Below are 24,711 nucleotides of genomic sequence, written 5' to 3'. Positions count from 1 at the left end.
TAGACAAAACACTCCAGACAATAAAGATTCACCTTAGACTGGAGAAATCATTATTTTTCTTTTTCCTTATCATTTGGCCATGAAACAAACCTTGGAGAGATATACTAACCCCGCATACAAATGTGCGATGTTGGAATGTATAACTTCTAGGATATGATGCTTTACTTTTTTAAAATTTGAATGCTTCCAGTGTGCCCCTAAAACTATAATAAAGAAATAACTTTTTTTTTTTTTTAAATATTCAGTTAGAACTGAACAAAATTTGCAATCGATCAGGGAGAACGGCATCTTTCTAGAGCTTCTGGTTCCCGAGAACTCACTGTCGAAAGGATTGGCTACAAAAAAATAAACTTTTCTTGACCACAAACACATAAACGTGGCATTTTAATATATAGATTCATAATTAAGAATTACACTAAATTGTAATATTTCAGAACTGTGCAATGTTATAGTTTATGAAAGCAACTAAAAATATAATTTATATAAAGTAAATAAAGAGTCAAAAATTGATATTAGAAGTCTCTTTTATGATCTAAATGTATTATTGGTACTTTCTCCGTTTACATTCATTCGAACAGTCGCTATTTTTTTTTTTTTTTTTTTTTTTGCGTAAAATTTTTCCTCAACAAAACAGCATGAATGACTACTTTCTAGCGAATATTTATATTCTGCCTTATGCGATGTTGTAACATCCAAATACAAAATTAAAATACACATCCGGTAATTATGAATCTCCTATATTTCTACATACATTACGTTTTCTTCTTCTTTTTAAAAATCTTTTATCTTAACTTTTAGGATTTTAATAATTTGGTGGTCTGCTTGCAGCAGCTGCCGAATCACGATTCATTGATAATCGCACAATGTCAAATATTCAAATTTTAATCTTCGAACTAAGTTGTTCATGTCACTATTAACGCTTAATTATAACAATGAATATTATTTCGAAGATTATCCAGTTTAAGAGAGTCTGAATAAACAGAGAGATAATATAATTTTAAATTATAAAATATTCTGGTAAATATTTTGTGTAACCTCCGAAGGCTCCATATAATACCATTTATTATATGGTATTAAATGACAGTATTTTTGTTTGTTTTATATTTCATTAAGTATTAGGTAAGGGTAAATAAGTATTTATAAAGTATTAAGTAGTTAAGTAATTCTTATCTTTAATGATTAATTAATTATATTTTCCATTTCTTTATAGATTCATTCCTCAGCACAGGGGAATTGGATGTTGTGCTAGACAAGAAAGACAGTGAAAGTGCTACAACGATAGCTGCAATTCCCAACTCTGCTGTAACTGCAGAGGACTGTAGCTGTGGGATTGCTGCCATCTTGGAATCTCGCTCTCAAAAGGCTCAAGCAGTCAAGGCAGCGCAACCGATTCCCAATCGCCCCAGGCAGCCTCTTCCACTTCCTCAACAGCAGACAGCGCCACAGCAACAATCAGCTCCCTCTACGAATACTAGTTCCAGCCCAGCTGATGGCCTAGATTCAACTGGATCTCAAGGGTCTTCGGGACACTCGGCGAGTGTAAATGAAGAAAAGATTGAAATCGGAGAAGTGTTGAAAGCAACTTTAACTATTACATTGCCTCAGAGTTCAAGAGCTGCATTATTAGCCCATACGAAAGAATCAGCGAAACGAAAAAGTCCACATACAGATTTGCTCAAGGGAGATGGTCTTCGAAAATCAATTCCTTCTCATAGTAAATCACTGGATCACTTGAAAGCGGAATTAGATGGAGTACTAGCTCCGGTGACAAGGTCCGGTGACTCTTCTGGAAGACATTCTGCGACCCCTAAGCGAACAGCAACCATTCCTGACCTCCCCACACCAGTAGTGCCTCTCACTACAACTACAAGCTCCGCCACGATAGGTAGTCCTATTTCTGGTGTCACCAAAATGAACCACAGTGACCCTTCTTCGAAAGTCGATGTATCCACCACTACAACGACGACGTCGAAAAAGGAATCACCATCGAAACACGAAATAGGTAGATCCTCGTCTGCAAAATTCCTCGACCAGATTCGTCGAGATAAAAGTGTTGACAACATCAAGCCGCCTGTGCCCCAAGTTCTTCGGAATAACCTCAAAGAAAAATTGAAAAACAATTTGAGATTGGAGTTAAAGCTTGCAGTTGCTGAGCCAAGTGCGCCAGGGACAACGTCATCTGCCCCAGCGACTATGAAACAACCTCCTCATTTTGAAAGTAAACCAAGTAAAATACCCAACGGAACTGTGAGTACAGGAAAACGAGGCAGTGGCAAGTCATCTTTAAAATCAAGTAAATCATCAGAATCCAATGGCAATGCAAGTTCAGATTCGGTTGTTCTTTTAGGCTATAAGAAACTTGAACAAAGTGTAAGTGTCCCCTTTAATTTGAGTGACAGTGCGTCTGGCGTTATGAAACATTCACAAAGTACACTATCCATGCCCAGTATGTACTGGGAAATGCAACCGGAAATGGTAGATTTAAATAGTGAATCTATGCCTAATCTGATGACTCACCAAGACTCTGATTCAAAAGAAAGTGAACCACCAGTGTTAAGCAATATTGAAGTGGGTATCTATAGTGCTTCTGATCCAACACTACTTTCAGTGGAATCGAGTATAGTGGAAGGTGTGGCCAAATTGGCAGGATCAGCCCATGGTTCTAGAGGGAGTATGTTACTTAGTGGTAAAGAGGAAGGAGATAAGCTTCATTCATTGTCCTCATCTGCAAGTGACATTACGTCAGAACAAAGCGGATGGGTATCCAATTCTAGTCGGCGTACTTCCGGTGATATGTCTAGTGGGCAGCTTAGTCCCGAAAGTGACTACGGACTGCGCATGAAAGTGGACAGAAAAGAATTGAACCAAGAACAGTTAATAGCTAAATTAGAACAACTAGGAAATGCTAAGTCACAAATCCCTGATCCGGTCGCTCCTTTGTCATGTTCTACTCACCCTGCAACAACCCCTACGACGTCAGCCACAACACCTTCGCATGCCACGAATACTAACACATCTTTGAACGCTACCATTAGCAGTGCAAGTAGTACCATTACTACTTTCCCTGTAAAACCTTTAGATCCTCCCTATCCTGTTACATCACCGTCTAAACCACACAAGGAATTAGAGAAGTCTCCGCCAGGAAATGTAGTGCCAAAATCAACTAGTACTTCCAATACTTTCCCCAAAAATAAGTCGCCCAAAACTACTCCAAATCAAGCTCCGAAATCTCTTCTTAAGAAAGAGGCTCTCCAGTTTCAATCTAGACATCCGTACGAAGAAGTCCCTCTTCCACCACCAAAACAGTTTCGTGATCCACCATTATTTCCTCGAGAAAGCAAAAAAGATAAAGAACAACAGCAGTTGCCCCAGGGTCCTAAATTACCGCCTGAACAGTTTCGGGACCCTCCAGTGAACCATGTGCGTAGTAGTGGTAGTGGCAGCAGTCGAGAAGGGAAAAGAACACCAAAAGGATCACGTGCTGACGTTAGGTCGTCTTCACGAGGTAGCCAAAAACACCCTAGCAAAGATGTTAGTATAGAAGATATCTATCATTTGTATGAAAGCGTCAATGATGTTGATCTCCCGGCCAAAGCAGCAAAGATAATTGCAGAAAAGGTTTCCCGAAGCAGTAGCTCAAATTTCGTCTCTAACAAGCCGCAGTTGCAACAACAATCTTCTAGTGAGAAAAGTGACAAAAAGGAATCCACCAAGTCAGGATATGGTGAGACTGGACGTGGTGGCCGCCATCAATCAAGTCCACGAGAAACTGTGAAGAATAGCATTTCCAAAAGTGGTGCTAATGTTGTGATAACTGGTGCCAAAGTGCAGAAGTCTCCGGTGCTTAACAAAGAATCAACAACCAAGGAAACTATAATGGTCAACGGAAAAGTCTCACAGTCATCTCCCGTGTCAACAGCTAATGCTACTACCAGCGGCACAATAACCTCAACAACTACAACAACAACCGTTGGGAGTAACACGATTCCTCTGACTTCCAGTAAACAATCACCAGTGGCTACGAAAGAGACATCGTCCTTGGGCCGCAAAGATGGGGCTGGCAGTGACAGTGGGAGTGCAAGGTCAGTGAAGGGAAAAATTTTAGATAGCTGCCCGCCAGAACATTCATGTAGTTTTGACTTCTTGGACACAAAGTGCAGTGTAATGGACCTGCTAGGGCTCGATGGGGAAATAGATGGAAAACACGTTGATAAGAAACCAATTAGCAGTCATCAACGATCTCACTCTATACCGCCACCACCTACCCCACCCTCCCCTCAGTAAGTAGTAGCATGAATTCAAAATATTAGCCCGCATTTGTAGAGCATCTACGATCTCAAAATCAGCCTGGCTTGTAGTTATCTCTGGTAGAATCGCATAAGTATTTACTTAGTTTAACATTTTCCATGCCATTACAACATTTCCGATTCTTGCTAAGGGTGTAGTTGTACATGCAAATCATGTACTTTTCTGTACAAAAGAATTGCGTTGTATAGTAACATATTTAATACGTATACATGAGCGAAATGCGAACAAACTAGGCATACATAAGAGCATTTAATTTAGATTCTACTGTACAGTATAGTCAAAAACTTATAGATATAGTAATCTTTTAAGTTTTACGTCCCACATTTATGCCGGCTAGGCTAAAAGAGATGGTGATGATGTGAAATGAATGAAATGGTGCAAAAAAGAAAGTGGAAGGAAATGAGAGAATACCGAGAAAACCTACGCACACTGTGTTTATATACAAGGAAAAGAAAGTATTTGACAGTTGACAAATTTTATTTTGCCAATAACTCGGGAACAAATGAATTAATATGGATCTTTTTGTTGTTATCCTTAGAATAGTTATAATTTGATAACTTGCCAAAATCCGTACTCCAATAGGTTAATTTATTGTTGAGTTATTAGGGAAAGAAATTTTGTCAACTGAAGAATACTTTCTTTCGTGACTTACGCGAGCTGGAATCGAACCAGGATCCCCATGCATCAGAGATGAACGCTCTACCACCAAGCCACCGCGGTCCCTTATAGCAATAAAGGTTTTTTTAATATATAGACTTCGAACTTTAATTTGGAATTAACGTACAATTTAGAATTTAAGTACAGTTAAAGCTGTAGTGTTGGAAAGTGGAATATATATATATATGTATTACTAAACTTATAACACTGAAGGAATGTTGTTTCACTTTTGGCACGGAGAATGTTAGATTTTGATATTTAGCTTTTGCATAAAGTTAATTATTACGAATGATAAGAAAGAAACATGGCCTATCTTTAGGCTGAAATAGCTTTCATGGAGATTAAAATTAATCAGATTCCTATTTTGCCAAAACCCTGAAAAGGTCAATCTACACATATAAATATATGTACATATACACACATAAGTTGTGATACAAGTTTCAGTCTTATGTTACTGATTACAAGGGCAACTTTCGAATCCAGTTGAAGGCCCTTTTTGTTTATTTATTTAAAAGGAGAAAATTGCCTTGCTTTCTTTTGCGTTGCCTTCTCGTATTTCCATTTCCGTGAATTTTAGAATATCAAAACATTTTCTCTGTTTGTTTGTTTGTTACATGTTAGTTTATTGTTACATGTTACTCTATCATTTGAAATATCATTAATTTTTATTTATTGTTACATGTTATTTTATCATTTGCAATGTTTATTGTAACATGTTATTTTATCATTTGCAATGTTTATTGTTACATGTTATTTTATCATTTCCAATATCATTGTGTTAATTTGTACATATTGCTTTATCGTTTTGCAATATCATTGTGTTTATTCAGGGGATTCAAGGATTTCTGCGCTTTCGGCATCTAGCCGTCACGTTTGAGGAATGAAGTCCCTCGGCGAGCACACTATCCGGGGAAAGGGAAGGAAGGAAGCAGCCTGGGACCTATAAGTTAGATATCACCCCGGCATTTGCCTGGTGTGAATGAGGAAAACCCAGGAAAACCTTATTCAGAATGGCTGGCCTGAAAAAGCTTTTTTACACTTTTTCGACTGAGTGTCCTCATTGGGAATCGAACCCGGGACCGCTTGTACCGCATTGTGTTTATTGTTACATGTTACTTTATCATTTACAATGTCGTTTTCTTTGTTTATTGTTTCATACTTGTGTATTGTTTCATGTTATTTTACGATAGAACTATACTTGTTTATTGTTATATGTTTCTTTAATGTCACATATTTTGTTTATTGTTATATGTTTCTTTAATGCCACATATATTGTTTATTGTTATATGTTTCTTTAATGTCACATATTTTGTTTATTGTTATATGTTTCTTTAATGTCACATATTTTGTTTACTGTTATATGTTTCTTCAATGTCACATATTTTGTTTATTGTTACATGTTTTCCTTTTTATCATTTTAAGTGCCGTTACGTCTGTTTATTCTTACATGTTTGTTTATCGCGCTTCGTTTGATTTTATAAAGAAAAAATAGTGTATATATCATACACACAGTTGTGTAATTCAAATCGTTTAACAGCCTGTTTTATAAATACTATTTAACAGCAGGTTTTATGACTAGTAGACACATAGTAAGGTGATTAAGTATTAATATTATTACTATATAATTATATTACTATGTGATAGTAGTCTAGTGCATTGTCGATTATGCTGCAAGAGCAGTTCACACCAAGAAATCTTACTGTATAACGCTTTCTTTACATGAAAACTGAGCATAAAAAGTTAAAAGCTAATAAAATCTAAAAATTGTCATTCTTCCAATACGTATTTTGAATTAATACTGTCTTTCAACGTAGATTGACCAGTTTTGGGGTTTAACAAAATCAGAATTCTGATCACAGTTGCTTCCACATGTTCTGTAGATATTTAGATTGATATAAGAATATTGGAACAATATTTAGAAATACTAATTAATAAAACTATTTTTTTTCCGCTGTGAATTGGCGATTGAAAAAGTTTTCGATAATTTTTGCAATTATATTTCTTTCATTTAATGTTTTAGTTGGGTGGAGAGGTCACATCTAGTTTACCTTTTTTACTTCAATAAAAGTATAGTTTAATTTTTTCTGGGTATATAATAAATTACCTAATTAAATATATGTAATAGAGAAAAAAGCTAACAAATAATATCAAAAACGCTTAAATTTATAAAGGCCATATTTCTCAGGACATATAATACTTTCATAGCATATCCTTTGTCTTAATACAGGGTGTTTCAAAAAGAATGACCTGATTTTAAAAGACCATATGTATTGATAAAAAACGTACTTCAAAAATGGGATAAATTGCAAAATATTCACAAAATCTTCAAGTTTTAGCTATGCTATTAAAAATGCTTTATGTGTCCACCAGCAGCAGCACGAACAACATCTAGACGATAGCTAAATTCGTCATAAACTTTACACAATGTATCCGACGTGGACTCTTACCTTTGCACAAGCATCCTCTTTCTTCAAATTGGCGATACCAACAACGAATGTTTTTTGGTGCAGGCGGATCAACGCCAAAATGCCGACGAAAAGCACGCTGTATAGAAATCACTGATTCAGTCTTTGCAAACTGCAGCACACAAAACGCCTCCTCTTGAGCGGACGCCATCGTACTTCTGACTTGACTGCAAACTGAGAAGACGCATTGAGTGACATCTAATGGCGATTTTCTTAAATTCTACGCTACGCCCATTCAGACAACGCTCATTTCCTTGCCAGCACGTTCCATGTTCTGTAATTATTACCATCCAAAATCTGGTCAGTTCTTTTTGGAATACAGTGTGTTTTCTAACAAGTTATTCTTACTTGCTTACTGAAGTAATTATAGAATAATTAATATTTAGTTGCTACTTGCAATTTTGTTTGTTTCCACTAGATATAATCTTGTGATAAAGTAAAAGAAACTATCACATTCAGATTATATATATATATATATATATATATATATATATATATATATATATATATATATATATATATATATATGCATAGCGGGTGTAATCAGATCAAATAACAGTAATTACTATGATAATCATATCAATAACAAATAAGTATTGGGATCAAATATGGAAAATTACTTCTTAAATCTCTTAAAATGAACGATTTTTTTTTTTCGGTAATTGTAGACTTCCAGAGACTTCCACTTCGAAAGCTGCTGCTCGTAACCTAATTACTTTAAATTCATGATTTCATACATTATTACTTTTAGAATAAATCAGCCGTTCGAGTGATATCATACGCATGTGTCCCAGATCCAAAACTATTAAAATTTTTACCTAGAATGGTACTTTTTTTTTTTTTTTTCAAATTTGAGTGCTCTTGGTGGGGTCCCAGTCTCGTGTACCTGCACGAAAGATTCTACTAAAAATTCTACATGTCTTAAGTTATTAATTTGTCGAGTTTCATTGGAATACAATTAGTACAATAGTTATGAAGGTATAGAAGGTTTTCGAACCAAGGGTATTTTTTTAAATAGTAAATATGACTTTTGAGATAGAGATAGAGGGGTAGTGGAGGGCAAATGGAGATAGAGGAGTGATGAGATCAAAACGATGTGTATATATAGGGTGTTACAAAAATTTGTCACAATATATTGAGAATAGATTCCTCACACCAAAATTTAAAAAAAAAAGTTCATATGGACCTGTGATTGGAAGCGCATAGTTTCGTTGTTATAGGGTGCAGGAAACGTGAAAAAATAAACTTCAAAGACCCATAGTTCCACTACTATAGGAGCGATCGTAGTCGGGTCAAGACATCACTGAGGAACTAGTATGTGAACTATCCAAATATCCGTGTTTCAGAACTACCGGTATTTCCCCAATTATTTTTAGAGAGACTGTTTGGGAGTGCTTGATCATTTTCCACCTACCTCTCCAAAAATTGGTGTGCAAGTACTGGAGCATTTTTAAACATGGATATTTGGATAATTCACATACAAGTTCCTCAGTGATGTCTTGACCCGACTACAATAGATCCCATAGTAGTGGAGCTATGAACTTTTAAACAACACTTGTTTCACGTTTTCGGCACCATATAACTCCGAAACTATCCACTTCTGATCACAGATCCACATGATTTTTTAAAATTTTGGTGTGGGGAGTCTGTTCCCAAAATATTGTGACACATTTTTATAACACCATGTAGAGAGAGAGAGAGAGGATATGTTTTCATATGGCCCTCCCCGATAATCTAGTAGCAAGCGCGTGTGACTTGTGCACGTAGTTCCGAGTTCAGTTCGCGGTGAGAGAGCACAAAAATTAAATTTTACATTCACTTTTCATTTATTATTCGTGTGCTTTAGACTGAAGGGCATAATTGTGGGAGGTTGAACTAAAAAAAAAAATCCATATGTAAATGGTAGCTCGTAATCTTAAATGTAAGATAGTTTGCATAACACGCATTTACAATGTAATTACGGTACGTAAATACAAGGTAAACATGGGCGTCCGAAGAAGGGGGGATGGGATCCCCTGACTCACAAAATGTATACGTAATGTAGCAAATTACATATATTAAATATCAGAAATGCCAGACGTAATATAGCAACCATGGAGATATCCCTCCTAGAAACTTTTCTGCTGGTGTCCGTGCAGTCAAATGATACCTTTTTCCAACAATATGCTTCAGCTTATTATGGAAAAAAGAAATAATGAAAAAGATTTAAATAAGACTAATACTAATACTCCTGAGAATTAACTATAACACTAGATGATCAATAATTCTATTGGTAAATCATATTATTAAATTCAATTAGTAGATTAATTTATGTTAGCAAGCAGATAGTTTTAATTATCGTCACTATGACTCATCTCCGTATTCAAAGTCCACTTCTACATTCGCATCTTGCAGATTTGTTTTTCCTTGAATACTAATGTTGAATCTGGGTATAACTAAGTAAGATCTTCAAAGCCAGATTTGTCATGAAGAAAATCCTTAAAATCAGCAGCATCTAAATATGTTATTCCATTAATTTTGCTTAAACCATTAAGCGAATGCACATGATTTTTAGCTTTTTTTTTCTTTTTCTTTTCTTTTTTTTCAAGATATTTTGAATACTGATATCTAAGTTTCTGGTCCCACTTACTATAGAATACTACTTTTCGTAACACATATATATCTTTGCGTATAATTAGATTTTTATGCATACTTTTGTAAGATTTATGACTGTATAAAAGCAATAGATTTCTTTTATAACATAAAATCCGTACTTCTTGAACAGGGAAGAACGAAAGTGTTGTTGTTCAAGTGATTCGCAACCTGGAAGAGATGGTTCGTGTGACTGTTACTCTAACAAAGATGGAGACGAGAGACTTAAACAAAAATTGGTGTCAGCGATAGGGGACGATACTCTAAGCTTCATTAAGGCCAAAGAAGAATTCAAACGACAAATGAATTTCACTGGAATGATTTACAGGTAAATACATAGTTTATAAACAGATTTCATGTGTTTGCTTTTTATTTAAAGCGTTAATTTTTAATTAACACATTGTAGATTATATGTAGAAACTGTATGTTTAGGCGGAAAAATAAACGTGAAAAATAGCCACTTACAATTCAGTAACTGTGTAGTAAAATCTAACTTGAAATAACAATCCTGAACATTTAATGAGTTACAACTCTAAAAACTGAAATTAAATTATGATGGGGGGACTATGAGGGACATAGCACCCCCCTAACTTTTTGACAAAAAATGAATTATTCATATTAACTCCACACTCGTCTAGGTAATATTCCAGGTCCGAGACCGACCAAAAGATCTGCTCCCTTAGCAGACAATTCTTAACTTCGCCCATGTACAGAGGATCAAGAAATATCTGATCGTTGTTTGTAGAGAACGAGTTTTAAAGCAGGAAGAATAAAATTCGTTCCGTGCACATCTAATAAATAGTTGTCTACTTCTTACTACTTCATACAGCAATCCAAAGCTTTTCAGTGTGTTGCGTATAACAGCCCGAAAAAAGAAACTATTGGTACTTTTGTAAGAATATAATGTAAATTATGAAAATACATTTTAGCATTCTGTTACAGTAAATTATCAATTACAATTGCCCATAGCAAAAAACTTTTTTTTCGAGTTTCTAATTATGTCTTTGATCGTACCCTCATATCATTCTGGCGCGTAATTTTAGATCGCCAGGTCACCAGCGGGGACAAAACACTGATCTAACGATTGCTGGCACCAGCGGGGACCAAACACTGATCTAACTATCGCTGGATTCAGGACTTGAAACTTCGTGTCCTGTATATAATTACTCACTACATATACTGGTCTGGAAAGGTCAGAAATACAGTGTTGGAAGCCAATCATTGGCTACGTATCATCGTTAGTAATCTGCACCATATGACAGGCCAAAGTCACATTCTTTTCGGTTTTCTTTAGTTGCACGGTATTGAAATACTGGTAATATTAGATAACAGATAGAAAGAAGTAAGGGCTATGACCGACTAGATGGCGCTCGTTCAACTGGGTAATGCGTGGTTCATTATCTCTGACTTTTTTTGGGCCGGAGTTCAAGACCTCTAGATCTAAGTAGCTTCTTAATTGCCACATGATGCTGGGTGAACACCGGAGAAATTTAGAGCTTCTACCGGGAGTAAAGGGTTCTGCACACTGTAGTTGCGCAAGTTAACAATTTCACTAAGCATGAGGTTATTAGAGCTTTAAAGCTTAAAACATCTACTTCCTTTCTTAATGCTTTCTATTCGCATCTACAGATAGTTAATTTTGATGCATATGCAGGTAACTAATCTGCTGAAATTTAGCCAGAGATATCTTATATATAGAGCTTTTGGAAAGTAAATGTTTTATTTATTTATTTTTGAACATGATTGTACAATATTTATTTTTGTGATACATTAAAAAAAGTAGCAACGTCGGGATTACAAATGGAACATACTGCAAGTAGAATTCATTTTCAACATCACTGCACTAAGAGGAGGAGCTTGAGTCAGTTCAACCTCCTTCCTCGGCTACACCACTACTTGATATATATATATATATATGTATATATATATATATATATATATATATATATATATAGATAGATAGATAGATAGATAACTAAAACTCACTAACTCTATGGCCTATGGAACCCGGAGGTTCAATGCCGCGTTCACAAAAGCTCTCTACTGACTTCTATCCGTAGCTAATTGGATCCAGCTTCTACTTTGTATTTCTATCTCTGTGAGATCCAGGGTGACCCAAAAGTAGGTATACGGTCCCTTACTGATCAACTCATTGCTTTTTATATTATTTCTTATTGTTATCCATCAGGGAGACTTAGTTTCTTTATGATTTGCTCTTAATGTCTTTTTACTTACATCTTAAGCTTGGAACAGCCGAAGCAAATAAACCTATAAGCTAGAATGTTATACTTGATCAACGCAGGGTTGTATACCTACTTTTGGGCTACTCTGTATATTCACCTTTGAAAACTTAGTGCCTCTTTAGTTTGTTCATGTTAGTCTCAACAACTTGCTCTCGTTTCTCGTGGTAACATTCGAGGTAGGGCTTCTATGTATCGAGGTAAACCTTGGATTTAATCGTGGATTTAATTATTTTCTGTCATTTCAAAATATTTTGAAATTGATAGAAACCTTTCTCCAGAGAAGAGATCTGTATAGTTATTCCTATGAAGCATTGGATTTTAAGAAAATGCAAAGAATAAGTAGTATATGCATTTAATAAATAGTATTGAGTAGTCTGCGGACTACAAGTGGCCTTCGAAGTCTGTCCATGTAATCCTCTTAGATTGAACATTAGTTCAAAAAAGACAGAAAAAAATCATTCAAGTGAATTGCGTATCATACATCAGTGGCGTAGCGTTAGGGAACACCTGGATACCTGGCATCCCCTATCCACAAGAAAAAGACACGTATTTTGTGTATCCATATAAACTGTTTATTTACAGTTATTGCAGTTATTTCTATAGAAATTTTCTTTTTCATATGCAAGGGTCTTTCGCCTCGTTTTTACAAGCGGAAGCACTGGACATGCACATCGCTCAGATACATGTTTTCCTTTTGTCCATTAGTCGTACGTCAGGTTCTTTGAGTGTCCAAGATCTGCTGCAAACATCAGAATTTCTGGCAAAAGTTTTCTGCTAGGATTAGAATGCGCATGTTCAAACACTTATTTTCCTATCTTTCCTTATCCCGTGGAACCACGGTTTACCTTCGATAGAAGCTGACGTATTTCAGTATTATCTACTATATGTATTTTGAGCTAAACTGAAGTTGTCTGTACAAGACCTAGGAGCAGTAACAGAAAGAAAACAGAAATGACCAGTTCAGCGCCATTCTGAAGCATGTTCCTTACGGAGATGACAGTGAGATTTGCGTTATATTGTAATCGTAATGCACAATTAATTTTTAATTTCCATTGCAAATATTCTCACGTTACTCTACTAAGTTTCTGCTTTTGATTAGCAACTTTGATCGTGGGAGACAAGTGTTGGCGGTATAATTACCATTAGCATGGCAAGTCTCGGTAGAAAATACGAAAGGTGTAGCTCCTGTAGTACTTGACAGTAGAAATACCAAAAACAAGAGCCTTGTTCAATTCAACGAAAATGCACGCTCTATTGGTGTAAGTTTAGATTATTTGGATAGAATTAGCTTAGTACAGAGGTCAAATGATTTAAACCAGAAAGCAGAAGATAGTAGCAAGATGATAGCAGATTATGATGGCGTTATAGGGTCAGGCCAAATTAGCAGTAACTTGAGTAAAGTTAGTAGTTTTAGTAATCTTAATTATGAAAACAAGTTATTGTATCCACGCACAGAAAACAATCGAGTAAACGATGTAACTACAGAAAATGGCCAAAAGGTAGAACGACGGAAGAGAACGCGAAAAATATTATCCAGTGATTTTTTATGGTAGGGGATACCGATACTACTAAATGTTCAAACACTCGTGAAACGCTAACAAATTCAAAAACAAAATTTACGCATGACAGAAGAAACTTAAAGAAACAAAATACTACACATGTATCGATAGGTAGTATTAATATTTATCATCAAAATGTTCAAGGTCTCAATAAGGTAAAAATTAACATGCTGGAGGTACTACTTTCCACTGAATTAGATAATATACATGTAATCTGTATAACGGAACATTGGTTAAAATTAGATGAAATAGAATATTATAAAATCCATAACTATACATTAGTAGAGTGGTACTGTAGAACGGGTACCCAAAGAGGGGGAGTTGCGATATATATTAAAACAGGATTAGAGACAAATATATGTAAAAATTTTAATTACCTCAACACCGAAAAAGACTTTGAGTCCTGTATAATGGAGTTACCAAAACAAAAACTATTTATCATTTGTATTTACAGAACCCCAAATAGTAATATTAAAGTATTAGCACACAATTTAGATGAGATACTGAAAAAATTAACTACCCCAGGTAATAAAGTAGTAGTAATAGGTGACCTAAATGTTAATTTTTTGTCAAGCGAAATCGATAAAAACGTACAGGTTCTTATTGATTCATACAACTTAACGCCAGTAGTTAGGGAACCCACCAGAATAACACCGACAACAAAAAGCGCAATAGACCAAATGCTCCTAAACAAAGATGTCTTGGAATATTCCGTGAAAGTTTTCAATACCGGATTTTCCGACCATGAAGCTCAAATTTTTACTATTCTAAATGTAACCAGTAGCAATATTAATAGAATATCGAAAACTATCACTAAAAGAAATTTTAGCGCAGACAATGTGGTCTACTTCAACTATCTCTTAAGCGGTGAAACATGGGAGGATATCTACAAGCAAACTACAGTAGATAAAGCCTGGGAATATTTCCTTAACATATATAGTAACTATTTTAATGCAGCATTCCCGACTACCACTCGTAAAATTTACACACATAAGACAAAGTCGTGGATAACTTCAGGAATAAAGAAATCCAGCAAAAAAATTAGAGAGTTGACACAAAGAGTCAAACAAGAGTTATCGAACCCGGAACTTAATAGATATTACGCGAATTACAAGCGCATATATAGACGTGTAATAAAAATGGCTAAAAGACTGGAATATGACAAACAAATTGAGCGTTCAAAAAATAAATCAAAAACACTTTGGAAAATAGTAAAGAGTGAAACAAACAGTAAAGCATCTTCTAGGGAGATAGGAAACATTGAATTGAATCATGTAGATACTAAAATAACTGACCCAGTATTAGTTGCTAATATTATGAACAACTATTTTACTGAAATCGGAAATAAAAGTGTAACGGGTACTAAATTCGAAAAAAAATCTACGGAAGATAGGCTACAAAAAACGATGTTCCTTCAGCCAGTGATACCTAACGAAGTTGCTCAAATAATTTCAAAGCAAAAAGACAAATGGTCAGTAGGTTTTGATAACATTCCAATGACAATAGTGAAGAAAAGTTCCGCTTATATAGAGGAACCTTTGACATATCTTATAAATTTTTCCTTTTCATCAGGACAGTTTCCTCAAAAATTAAAATTAGCACGAATTAAACCAATTCATAAAAAAGATGATAGGTATAAGGTAGAAAACTATAGACCCATTGCCTTACTTTCGCCCTTCTCAAAAATCATTGAATCAAGTATGCAAAAACGTATAGTAAGCTTCTTGGAAAAATATAATATAATAGATATTGCTCAAAATGGTTTCCAACGCAAAAAGTCAACTGAGACGGCGATATTTAACTATCTCGATTATATTCGGGATGCATTAGACGACAGGAAAAAATGTACTGGCATTTTTCTTGACTTAACTAAGGCATTCGACCTTGTTTCGCATCAAATACTCCTCGAAAAACTAAACAATATCGGTGTAAGAGGAGTTGTAAATAAATGGTTCCAAAGCTATTTAGAAGATAGAAATCAAGCCGTAGAAATTGATTACACGGATCAGCGGGGTACAAGTTTCAAATATACCTCTGACATCAAACCAATAAAATGTGGGGTGCCACAAGGCTCTATTTTAGGTCCTACTCTCTTTATAATTTTCATCAATGATTTTCCAGCTTACATAAAAACAGCCAAACCAACCATGTTTGCTGACGATACAAGTCTAGCCATTACTGAATACACTGACAGTAAAATGAAAGTTAGTATCGAACAAACAATAGAAGAATTAAATTCATGGCTTGAAAATAATAAATTAAAATTAAATACCGATAAAACTACAGTAATAAACTTTCATCACTCTCGAAATACACATGTAAATAATCCAATCATATCTATTAAAAATAAATATATAGATAACGTTAAAGCAACGAAATTTCTAGGACTCTGGGTAAGTGATACACTAACGTGGGATAGGCACGTATCTGTACTCCAAAAGAAACTTTGTAAAGTGCACTATGCCTTAAAAAGTGTGAAGACATCATTCAACATATCAACCTTAAAAGTAATTTATCATAGTCAGTTTGAGAGTCTACTTACGTATGGAATAGTACACTGGGGAAACGCAGCAGAAAGTAAGACAATTTTTAAGATTCAAAAAAGAGTACTGAGAACAATGAAAGGTACAAAATCAAGAGTATCATGCAAAAGAATATTCCGTGAGCTTAAAATTCTCCCACTGCCTTGCCTTTATATATTACGAACGGCAATCTTTATAAGAAAATACCTGAAACCGTCTCTTAAATGCAACAGTGACATTCATACATACAATACCAGAAACAAAAGCGATTTTGCAATTCCCATTCATAATACAGCACTTTATCAAAAAGGTCCAAAATATACAGGAATACAAATTTATAACAGCTTACCCATCAACATAAAAAACTCAGAATCAGATCACCTCTTTAAACAAAGACTAACAAAGTACCTACAAGAGCACTGCTTTTATACTGTCTCGGAATTCTATGAACATGCTCAAGCTAGAAACTTGTAGTTGTATGAATCAATAGTAAGGTATTCTATTTTATTATTACATGAATAGTCATATTTATTTATATATTATTATAGTCAAATATCTTGAATACGTGTTTCCTAAATACTAAATGAAGATAGCATAATGTAAAGAAAAAAAAAACTATAGATTCTCGCACTATGAATAAAATCAGGTAGATGAATAGATAAGGTATGGTATTTCTATGTACATATATGTATCATGTTGTAAGACTAATGTGATGTATAAGGTAGTATAGTAGTAGTTTATTATATAGACAATAATAGAATTTGACATGTTCTATACCGCATGTACAAATGTACAATACTGTGGTCTCTTGAACGCAAAATAAATAAATAAATAAATAAATAAATTAGTTCTGTATATTTTATGTTTGTGTTGCGCTTTTCATATGAAATGAATTGTTGCTTTAGTGTGGTGTGAAGAATATGTACATTTTTAAGTAAAAGATCAAGTTCTTTAACGTGTTCGCTTGAACAAGATATCGTAATCTTATTTCTACGCAAATAGGTTACCAAATGATGACAACGATAACCATTCCAAACACCAGTGATGATTTCAGGGGAGACCTTGGGAATTTGCACCGGAGCTAAGGAATTTATCCCGGGATCATGCACAATATGAATTACCACTATTTTGTAAACACTTTACATCTCCTGTACATTTAAGTACGCCCCCCCCCCCCCAACTCCTCACCAGAGGAGATTTTTTTTTTTTTTTTTTTTTTTTTAAATAATCATTACCAAACACAAACTTGATGGACTTTTGTTAACAATTTTCCGTTTCTCGGTTGACTCATGAGTAAACCCTACTCTCTGAAAAGAGACGATCTATCCTACAACTTTACATAAAAACAGCAGTCAAGTAATTACTTACAAACATTTCAGTTTTTGTGGTATGAGATAGGTTTTCTTGGATTTCGTGATCCTCTGTAGGAAATAGAATATTCTAGTAATTGTATCATGCTTGAAACAAAGGGCCAGAGTGATCTTCAAGTGGTGCTTCCTTTTGATTTGGGTAATTTGAAGAAGTTGTAAAACATGAATAATCAAAATTATATTTGCTGCATAGTAGAGGTGTAGTATGCCTCCATTAAGGAATTTTTACGTTGCTTTGTGGACTCACGATACTATTCTTCCGAAATTCTGGCTCAGGTAAGCCTTTTGATTTATGGACGCAGATTCTAGAAGTTAGTTCTCCATCCCCGAGTTTGTATGTACATACACAAACAGGTTTAAAAACACGGATGTTAAAATGAATTGAAGGTCAATATTTTATATTTCAATATGCATCTCATCAGATCAGTAAGTAATTGTTCAATAAATGTTTGTGCAAATTTAAGAAAATGTATCCTGAAATTTAAAGAATCTCCCCGGTACTCTTAAATTTGTGTAACCCGACCTCTCAATGTATCGATTTTTGATAAATATGTATAAAAATTTCTTAAATTAACCCGACGGTACTGACGCCTGTTAATGTGACTTGAGCACTGGCGTCTAGTCTCACAGACCCATTAGTTACATTGTAAATCTTTACCTAGTAATTTTAGTTTAAATTTTTTGTTGATAATTTTGTTTTGTACTACGCATATTAAACAGGTATATTGCGAATTTCAATACGAATATTACATTTTAGTGTATCTTTGGAAAAATTGAAGAGTTCTGAAAAATATGGCTACGAGAACAGGTGACACGAGTCTGTGAGACTTGGCGCCAGTGCCGCCGGGTTAAAGTAAAATAATAGGGATTTAATATTGTACTTCTAAATTTGAAGAACGTTTCTAGTAAATGCCTATGAGAATCTAATAATATTTGAGTAAATGTAGAGACCAAAATTTAATGAAAATGTAATGAAAGTTATTCCTAAACTTAAAGAATCTTTTAAGCATGTATTTATTGAACTTTAATTAATGCTGTTTCTAAACACAGATATGTTTTCTCTAAATACCTTCGAGAATTGAATAAAATAAGTTTCTTTCTAGTCAATATTTAAGATAAAATTTGATTTTAAATTTAATGAATCCTTGTGAATGAACATTTATTAGAATTTAATAAAAGATTTTCTAAATTTTGAAAATGATTGAGTAAATTTTTATGGGAATTTAATATTTTATTTTTAAGGTGCATTTTTTGATCTTTTTTCCCCTCAAGTTCAATGAAAGTAAAGAATTGTTATTGTGTTACCTGTAACGTTTTTTTTAAAAAAAAAACATTTCTGTTGATTTATTGATATTAATCATCAGGGCAACCCCAAAACATAAAAAGCATAATAGCAATTCAGACATATGGTTGGTACCTTGAACATGGTTGTGGTTGCTTAAGGGTCCAGAAGAAACTAATTTTAAAAGCATAATAAAGCATAAACTTAGAAAATAAAGCACAAAGCATAATTTAAAATATATAGCACAATTCTTGGAAAATTATGTTTAACTGCAAGTATTACATAATGTATTAATATTATTTAAAACCAATATTTACAATGCAAAATCATTGATAACGTAACAAGAAGAAGAAAACTTTCCGCCAACAATGAATAGTACACAAGAACTCCTCACTATATTGTTATGTTTACCTCTTGAACTTAAGCACTTTCTGTACTTTTTAGTGGCATCTTTTTCTTTCCCTTTTTGTATATGTGCACCTCTAAGGCGCACACAAGAGGAAAAAAAACTGAATCTAGTAAAACGTATCTCTTTACAGTCATTAAGTAGAAAGTTCTTTAAATATAAAAGAAACTGGTTGCATAAAATATTAATAAAGAGATCAAGATATTTAAAATACCGTATTTAATGTATAGTAAATATTATACATTATACACAATTAATGTAAAACAATGATTGAAATTAACAATAAAGCATAATTTGGAAAAAATAAAGCATAATGTGGGTTGCTCTATTAATCATTAATAATTATACGTAATATTTAATCTGGACATTTTCACTTTAAGGTTGGTTTAAAGGGACAAGTTTTGCCGATGTTACTATAGTCTTCGTATCTCTCTCATGTATTTTTTTACCTTTCACGAAAATTCACGATTTCTCTGACGAATTTCGATTTAGAGACTTCAAATTTTTAGAGATGGAACTTCATGACCTTTTGAAGGCAACAATCCGTGTCGATTTTCTATTTAGAATTTTCTTCATTGTTGAAACGGCTTGATTGTTGAAATCGATATCCAAACTTTTAACAATGGAACTGTTTCAAAAATGAAGAAAATTCATAATAAAAAATGGACACGGATTGTTGCCTTCGATAGGCTATGAACTTCCTTCTCTAAAAGTATGAAGTCTCTAGGTTGAAATTTGTAAGAGAAATTGTAAATTTTCGTGAAAGGTAAAAAATACATGAGGGAGGTACAAAGACTGTAGTGACATATATCAAGAAAACTTCTCCGTTTACACAAACCTTAATTTTGTTCTCAGTCATGGCTTCGTAAGAAAACATGCAGAAAACATATCTAACTAACAGTATTCCCACATTATATATAAATCATATACCAAAATTGAAATGCAATGACAGTAGCTGTATACATGCATATAAAATATAGCTCAGATTTACTATAAAATATATTGTAAACCATAACTGCTGATTAGTTCTATTTGTTGTTTGTTGAAAGTAATTTTTGTCTTTGTATTGCAGTGATTTTCCGACGCTTGCCTCCACACTGCCATATTTTCATATAAGTGACGAATATCGGATATTCTCTCCAGAGGGGCTTCACCTTATCATTTGTGTTCATGGGCTGGACGGAAATTCCGCTGATCTTCGTCTTGTCAAAACGTACCTCGAAATGGGATTGCCTGGCGCAAACTTGGAGTTTCTTATGTCTGAACGGAATCAAGTACGTACAACTTTAATATAAACATTCTTTAAAAACATACCACCTTATGCAGAGTAGTTTTGACATGTGATTAGCGTCATACTAAAGGCCTGACTACTGCAGGAAACATATGTTAGTCGAACTCTTTTTTATGACACTAATCACGCGTCTGAAAAACTCTGCATAAGGCCTATAAAGTTTAAACAGCTGGTGTTCTTTGTTTACTGATTTATTTGTATGAAGAATATGATCTTTGTAGAAAAGATTATCTTATATGTAAAAAATGAATGTATGTTTGTATAATTTTGGGGTATACAAATTCACACCGTTGGCTTGGCATATTTCTAAGTAACCTGTCGGAGAGATCGTAGGCTATTTATTTTTTATCCGTATTCTAAGATGGGGGAGAAGAGGAAAAAAAGGGAAGAGGTGGTTTAAACTTTATGCCAAAAATCAAACATCTTACGAGTACCTTATGTTACGGAGATGACACTGAGTATGTAAACTCATTTTTAAAATTAAGTTGACATTCACATATGACTTGCAATCTGGAAAGTGTACTGATGGGATGGGAAGGAGTGACAGTAGAGTCTTCCTATTTCAAGTGTACCCTCGTAAAATATGTGAAACATACTTTGGACTCATCTTCACTACCGTTTTACGGAGGAAATCTTTCCTTTGCTTTTGGGAAAGAAGTGAATGACCTCGGCTGTGTTGTCAATTTGTCATTTAGTCGTTTGGTCTTGGTGAGTGAAGATCGTAAGCTACTTAGAAATGGCTAACAAGACAGAGCACAGCGAAACCCATGAAATAATTCAATGTGGCAACCGTGTCTGCATCCTACTATTGAAGGCTCTCGGCTACAGCAACTTGTCCCTCTTCTTTCGAGGGAGGTACGGGAAAATATATATCGATAGCAGCGCCAGCAAGGGCACAAAAAGGCTCTAAAAATAATCGTAAACGATCGATATTACTGTCGAATCCATAGTTTTCGGGCTGCTAAACTGATTGATGACATACCCGATAATATTTTAGCCCAAATTTAGTGAAGTACCTGCAAGTCAGCTGGCGTGGGAACTGACAGGGACAATGCCGAAGGCGTTACTCGTCGTTATTTATCATACGTAGTTCTGTATTTTCAAATATTGTGCGCAAACATTATTCTTCCTGTGCGTAGCTAGCACTTTTGCCAGTTACAAATATAAGTAGTTTTATTAGAAGCGTCTTTTAAATGGTGTGATTCTTTTATAACAGTATGACTTAATCTTTATTTAGTGTTCTTTCTAGATAGTGCCCATGTCTTTGATGTTCAAGGTTCCAGGTTCGGCTCCCGACAGAAGCATATAACTTTAGATGTGACTTTGAAAGGTGATAGATCAATGGCTAGATGGAAATTTAGATTTGACACGATTCTGTATCTTATAAAATATTTCCTCGCTGATATGATCATCGACTTGCTTTCCCCTTTTGAAGTGTCACAGAAGGTGAGGGACAGTAGGGGAATTTGTTTTGATAGCCTATCAGGTTACGTAGAATGAAAAAATAGTCATTTATCTTTACAACTTGTGAAATTTTGTAATACATATTACCGGTAGTTGTCGACTTGAGTTTCGCAATAAGAATCATATTCTAACAAATACGAGGGCCATTCGGAAAGTAACCTACGATGGGTTAAAAAAAGAAACACCAAATTAAGTAAGAATAATTTATTATATATATATATATATCTGAAAACTACTTCTTTGCTCTATTTTTCAACATAGTTTCCATAAACATTGAAGCACTTATCATATCTGTGTACAATCTGAAATTCCATCAGTATAAAAATCTCCTTACTTTACCATGAACCAGCCTGTAACTGCATCTTTCAGATCCTCATCATCACCAAAGCGCTGAGATCCAAGCCACTTCTTCAATTCATCTGAGATTGTGAAATGTCGATTTTCACGAACTTTTCCATCAATTTTCTGAATGCGTTCATCAGTGACCACTGATGGCCTGCCACTCCTCTCTTCGTCATGAATGTTCACTTTTAAATCAGCGAACCCATTCACGAACAACTTCTTCACTCATCACACTTGGTCCATACACGGCACGAAGTTCCCGATGAATAGCTACTGCTGAATATTGTTTTGCCGTAAGAAAACGTATAACAGCTCGCACCTCGCATGCAAAGATGGTAGCGCTGCCTCCTCTATTTCACGCACAGTGAGCAATCGGATGTTACTTTCCAAACGCACCTCGTATTTACTGAAATATTAGGTTGGTGCGAGTGAAATGCCATGTTTGAAGTCTGTTGGGAAACTCACTTCACCAAAACAAAACAGGAACGGACGAAGGTCATGCATCTAACATCATGAATTCAGTACATGTCCAGCAAGAGGCTACGGTAGCCAGCCAGTTAGGGGAAAGTGCACCATGGAGAACACACTAATTAAGACTGGTTATTCTTTACGAATTCAAACTGGGACATTTTGCACTGCAAGCCGCTGAAAGCATTAACGTGCGTTTGGCCAGGAATGGCGAATGAACGCACCGTTCACCGTTGATTTGTCTAATTTCATTTCCGCGACACAGCATTACAAAATGAGCTCCATGGATCAAAAATGTTCGAATGACTTAGGCATACACTATACCACTATCACTCACTTATTACTTCCGGTTTTAGTATTGGATTGAAATAAGTTTGAAAGTCTATCGTAGTTTCAGAATGTGAAGTGAAACTCACTTGATATTGATGGTGTTTTCACTCTGTAATTAACATTTTGTATTTTTTTTCTCTGTCCTTCCGCAGGGTGATACATTTTCAGACTTCGATACAATGACCGACAAGTTAGTAGCCGAAATCCTGTATCACGTAGAAGCATACAGCCTAAATCCTGCGAAGATTAGCTTCATAGGACACTCGTTAGGCAACATTATCATTCGATCTGCGATTGCTCGCCCGCAGATGAAGCATTTGCTGCCGAAGCTCCATACATTTCTCTCTTTGTCTGGACCACATTTGGGTACTCTTTATAATAATAGTGGATTAGTTAATATGGGTAAGTACAGACTATACAATATTTGTTCATACTATCACGACATTATGGAAATCCATGTTTATTTTTTTAATCAAATTATTTTTTTTTTAATTGGTACTTATGTCGAATATTCGAATTTGCGACATTTACGAAGCCTGTCTGAAAAGTAACCGTACTAGTGGCACTGACACTTCGTTTATATGTCAAACTACGAACTGTATAGTGTTCCTTTTAAAGTAGTAGTTGCCCGTTCATTCTAAGGACATCCGTCCCTGACAAACAGGGGTGGACACACACACACACACACACACACACACACATATATATAAATAAATAAATATATATATATATATATATATATATATATATGTACAGCCTGTTCCATAATTCGTGTTATTTTCTACAGCGCTGGGAGAAGATGAAATTTATACACCATTAATGTAAAATTTGGCACTCTTATTGAGAAATATCTGAATTTTTCGAATTTCTAAAGAAAATAAGAGAAAATTGCTGTTTAGCCCCCCTTTTAGGAGTGTAAACACGGAAGTTCATTTTCCTTATGGCAGATTCAATGTTAAATTTTAGAAGCAGTTTTCTGCAATAAGTATCCGTGAAGATTTTGGAGCAAATGAGTTGTATTTGTTACAAAATGCAAAAACACTCATTCACAAAGCTAGTAAAGCCGACTCAAACATTATATTGCGAAGGTCCCCCTTTTCGGGGGCAAGGGGCGTAAAAAGGTGGTGGGTGATATGTTACCAAAATCCCAAAATTTATTTTCGGAATGCCAGTAAGCATGAGATTAATCACGAATATCACAGAATTAATACTCCAATGTCCTTACATGTAAGAGTGACTGACAATGGGGCTACAGCCCCCTATCAAAAATAAAAAAAAAATCACCATAAATATCCTTAGTAGTGACATACGAGAAGAAGGTATTTTTGTTAATTAATGTGAAATTTGGCTCATTGTATCAAATGAGTATGCGT

At 34.7% G+C, this 24,711-nt stretch overlaps 1 protein-coding gene across 4 annotated transcripts in view; it reads left to right on the top strand.

Moving 5' to 3' along the window:
* Positions 1-24,711, top strand: part of LOC145675782 (protein FAM135A) — an 817,324-nt gene that overhangs the window by 775,237 nt on the left and 17,376 nt on the right. For 3 of the 4 annotated variants that reach the window (XM_081746478.1, XM_081746479.1, XM_081746476.1), the window contains 4 exons: positions 1,211-4,280; positions 10,195-10,389; positions 20,516-20,717; positions 23,491-23,740. In XM_081746478.1, the coding sequence (XP_081602604.1) occupies positions 1,211-4,280; positions 10,195-10,389; positions 20,516-20,717; positions 23,491-23,740 (3,717 nt within the window). The remainder of the gene's footprint in view (positions 1-1,210; positions 4,281-10,194; positions 10,390-20,515; positions 20,718-23,490; positions 23,741-24,711) is intronic. The other variant, XM_081746480.1, reaches the window with a different exon arrangement.

Source organism: Thermobia domestica, chromosome 18 (assembly GCF_964235325.1).
Source record: "Thermobia domestica chromosome 18, izTheDome1.hap1.1, whole genome shotgun sequence".
NCBI lineage: Eukaryota > Metazoa > Arthropoda > Insecta > Zygentoma > Lepismatidae > Thermobia > Thermobia domestica.
Note: the sequence above shows the minus strand (reverse complement) of the source record. Positions and strands in the feature narration are given on the sequence as shown.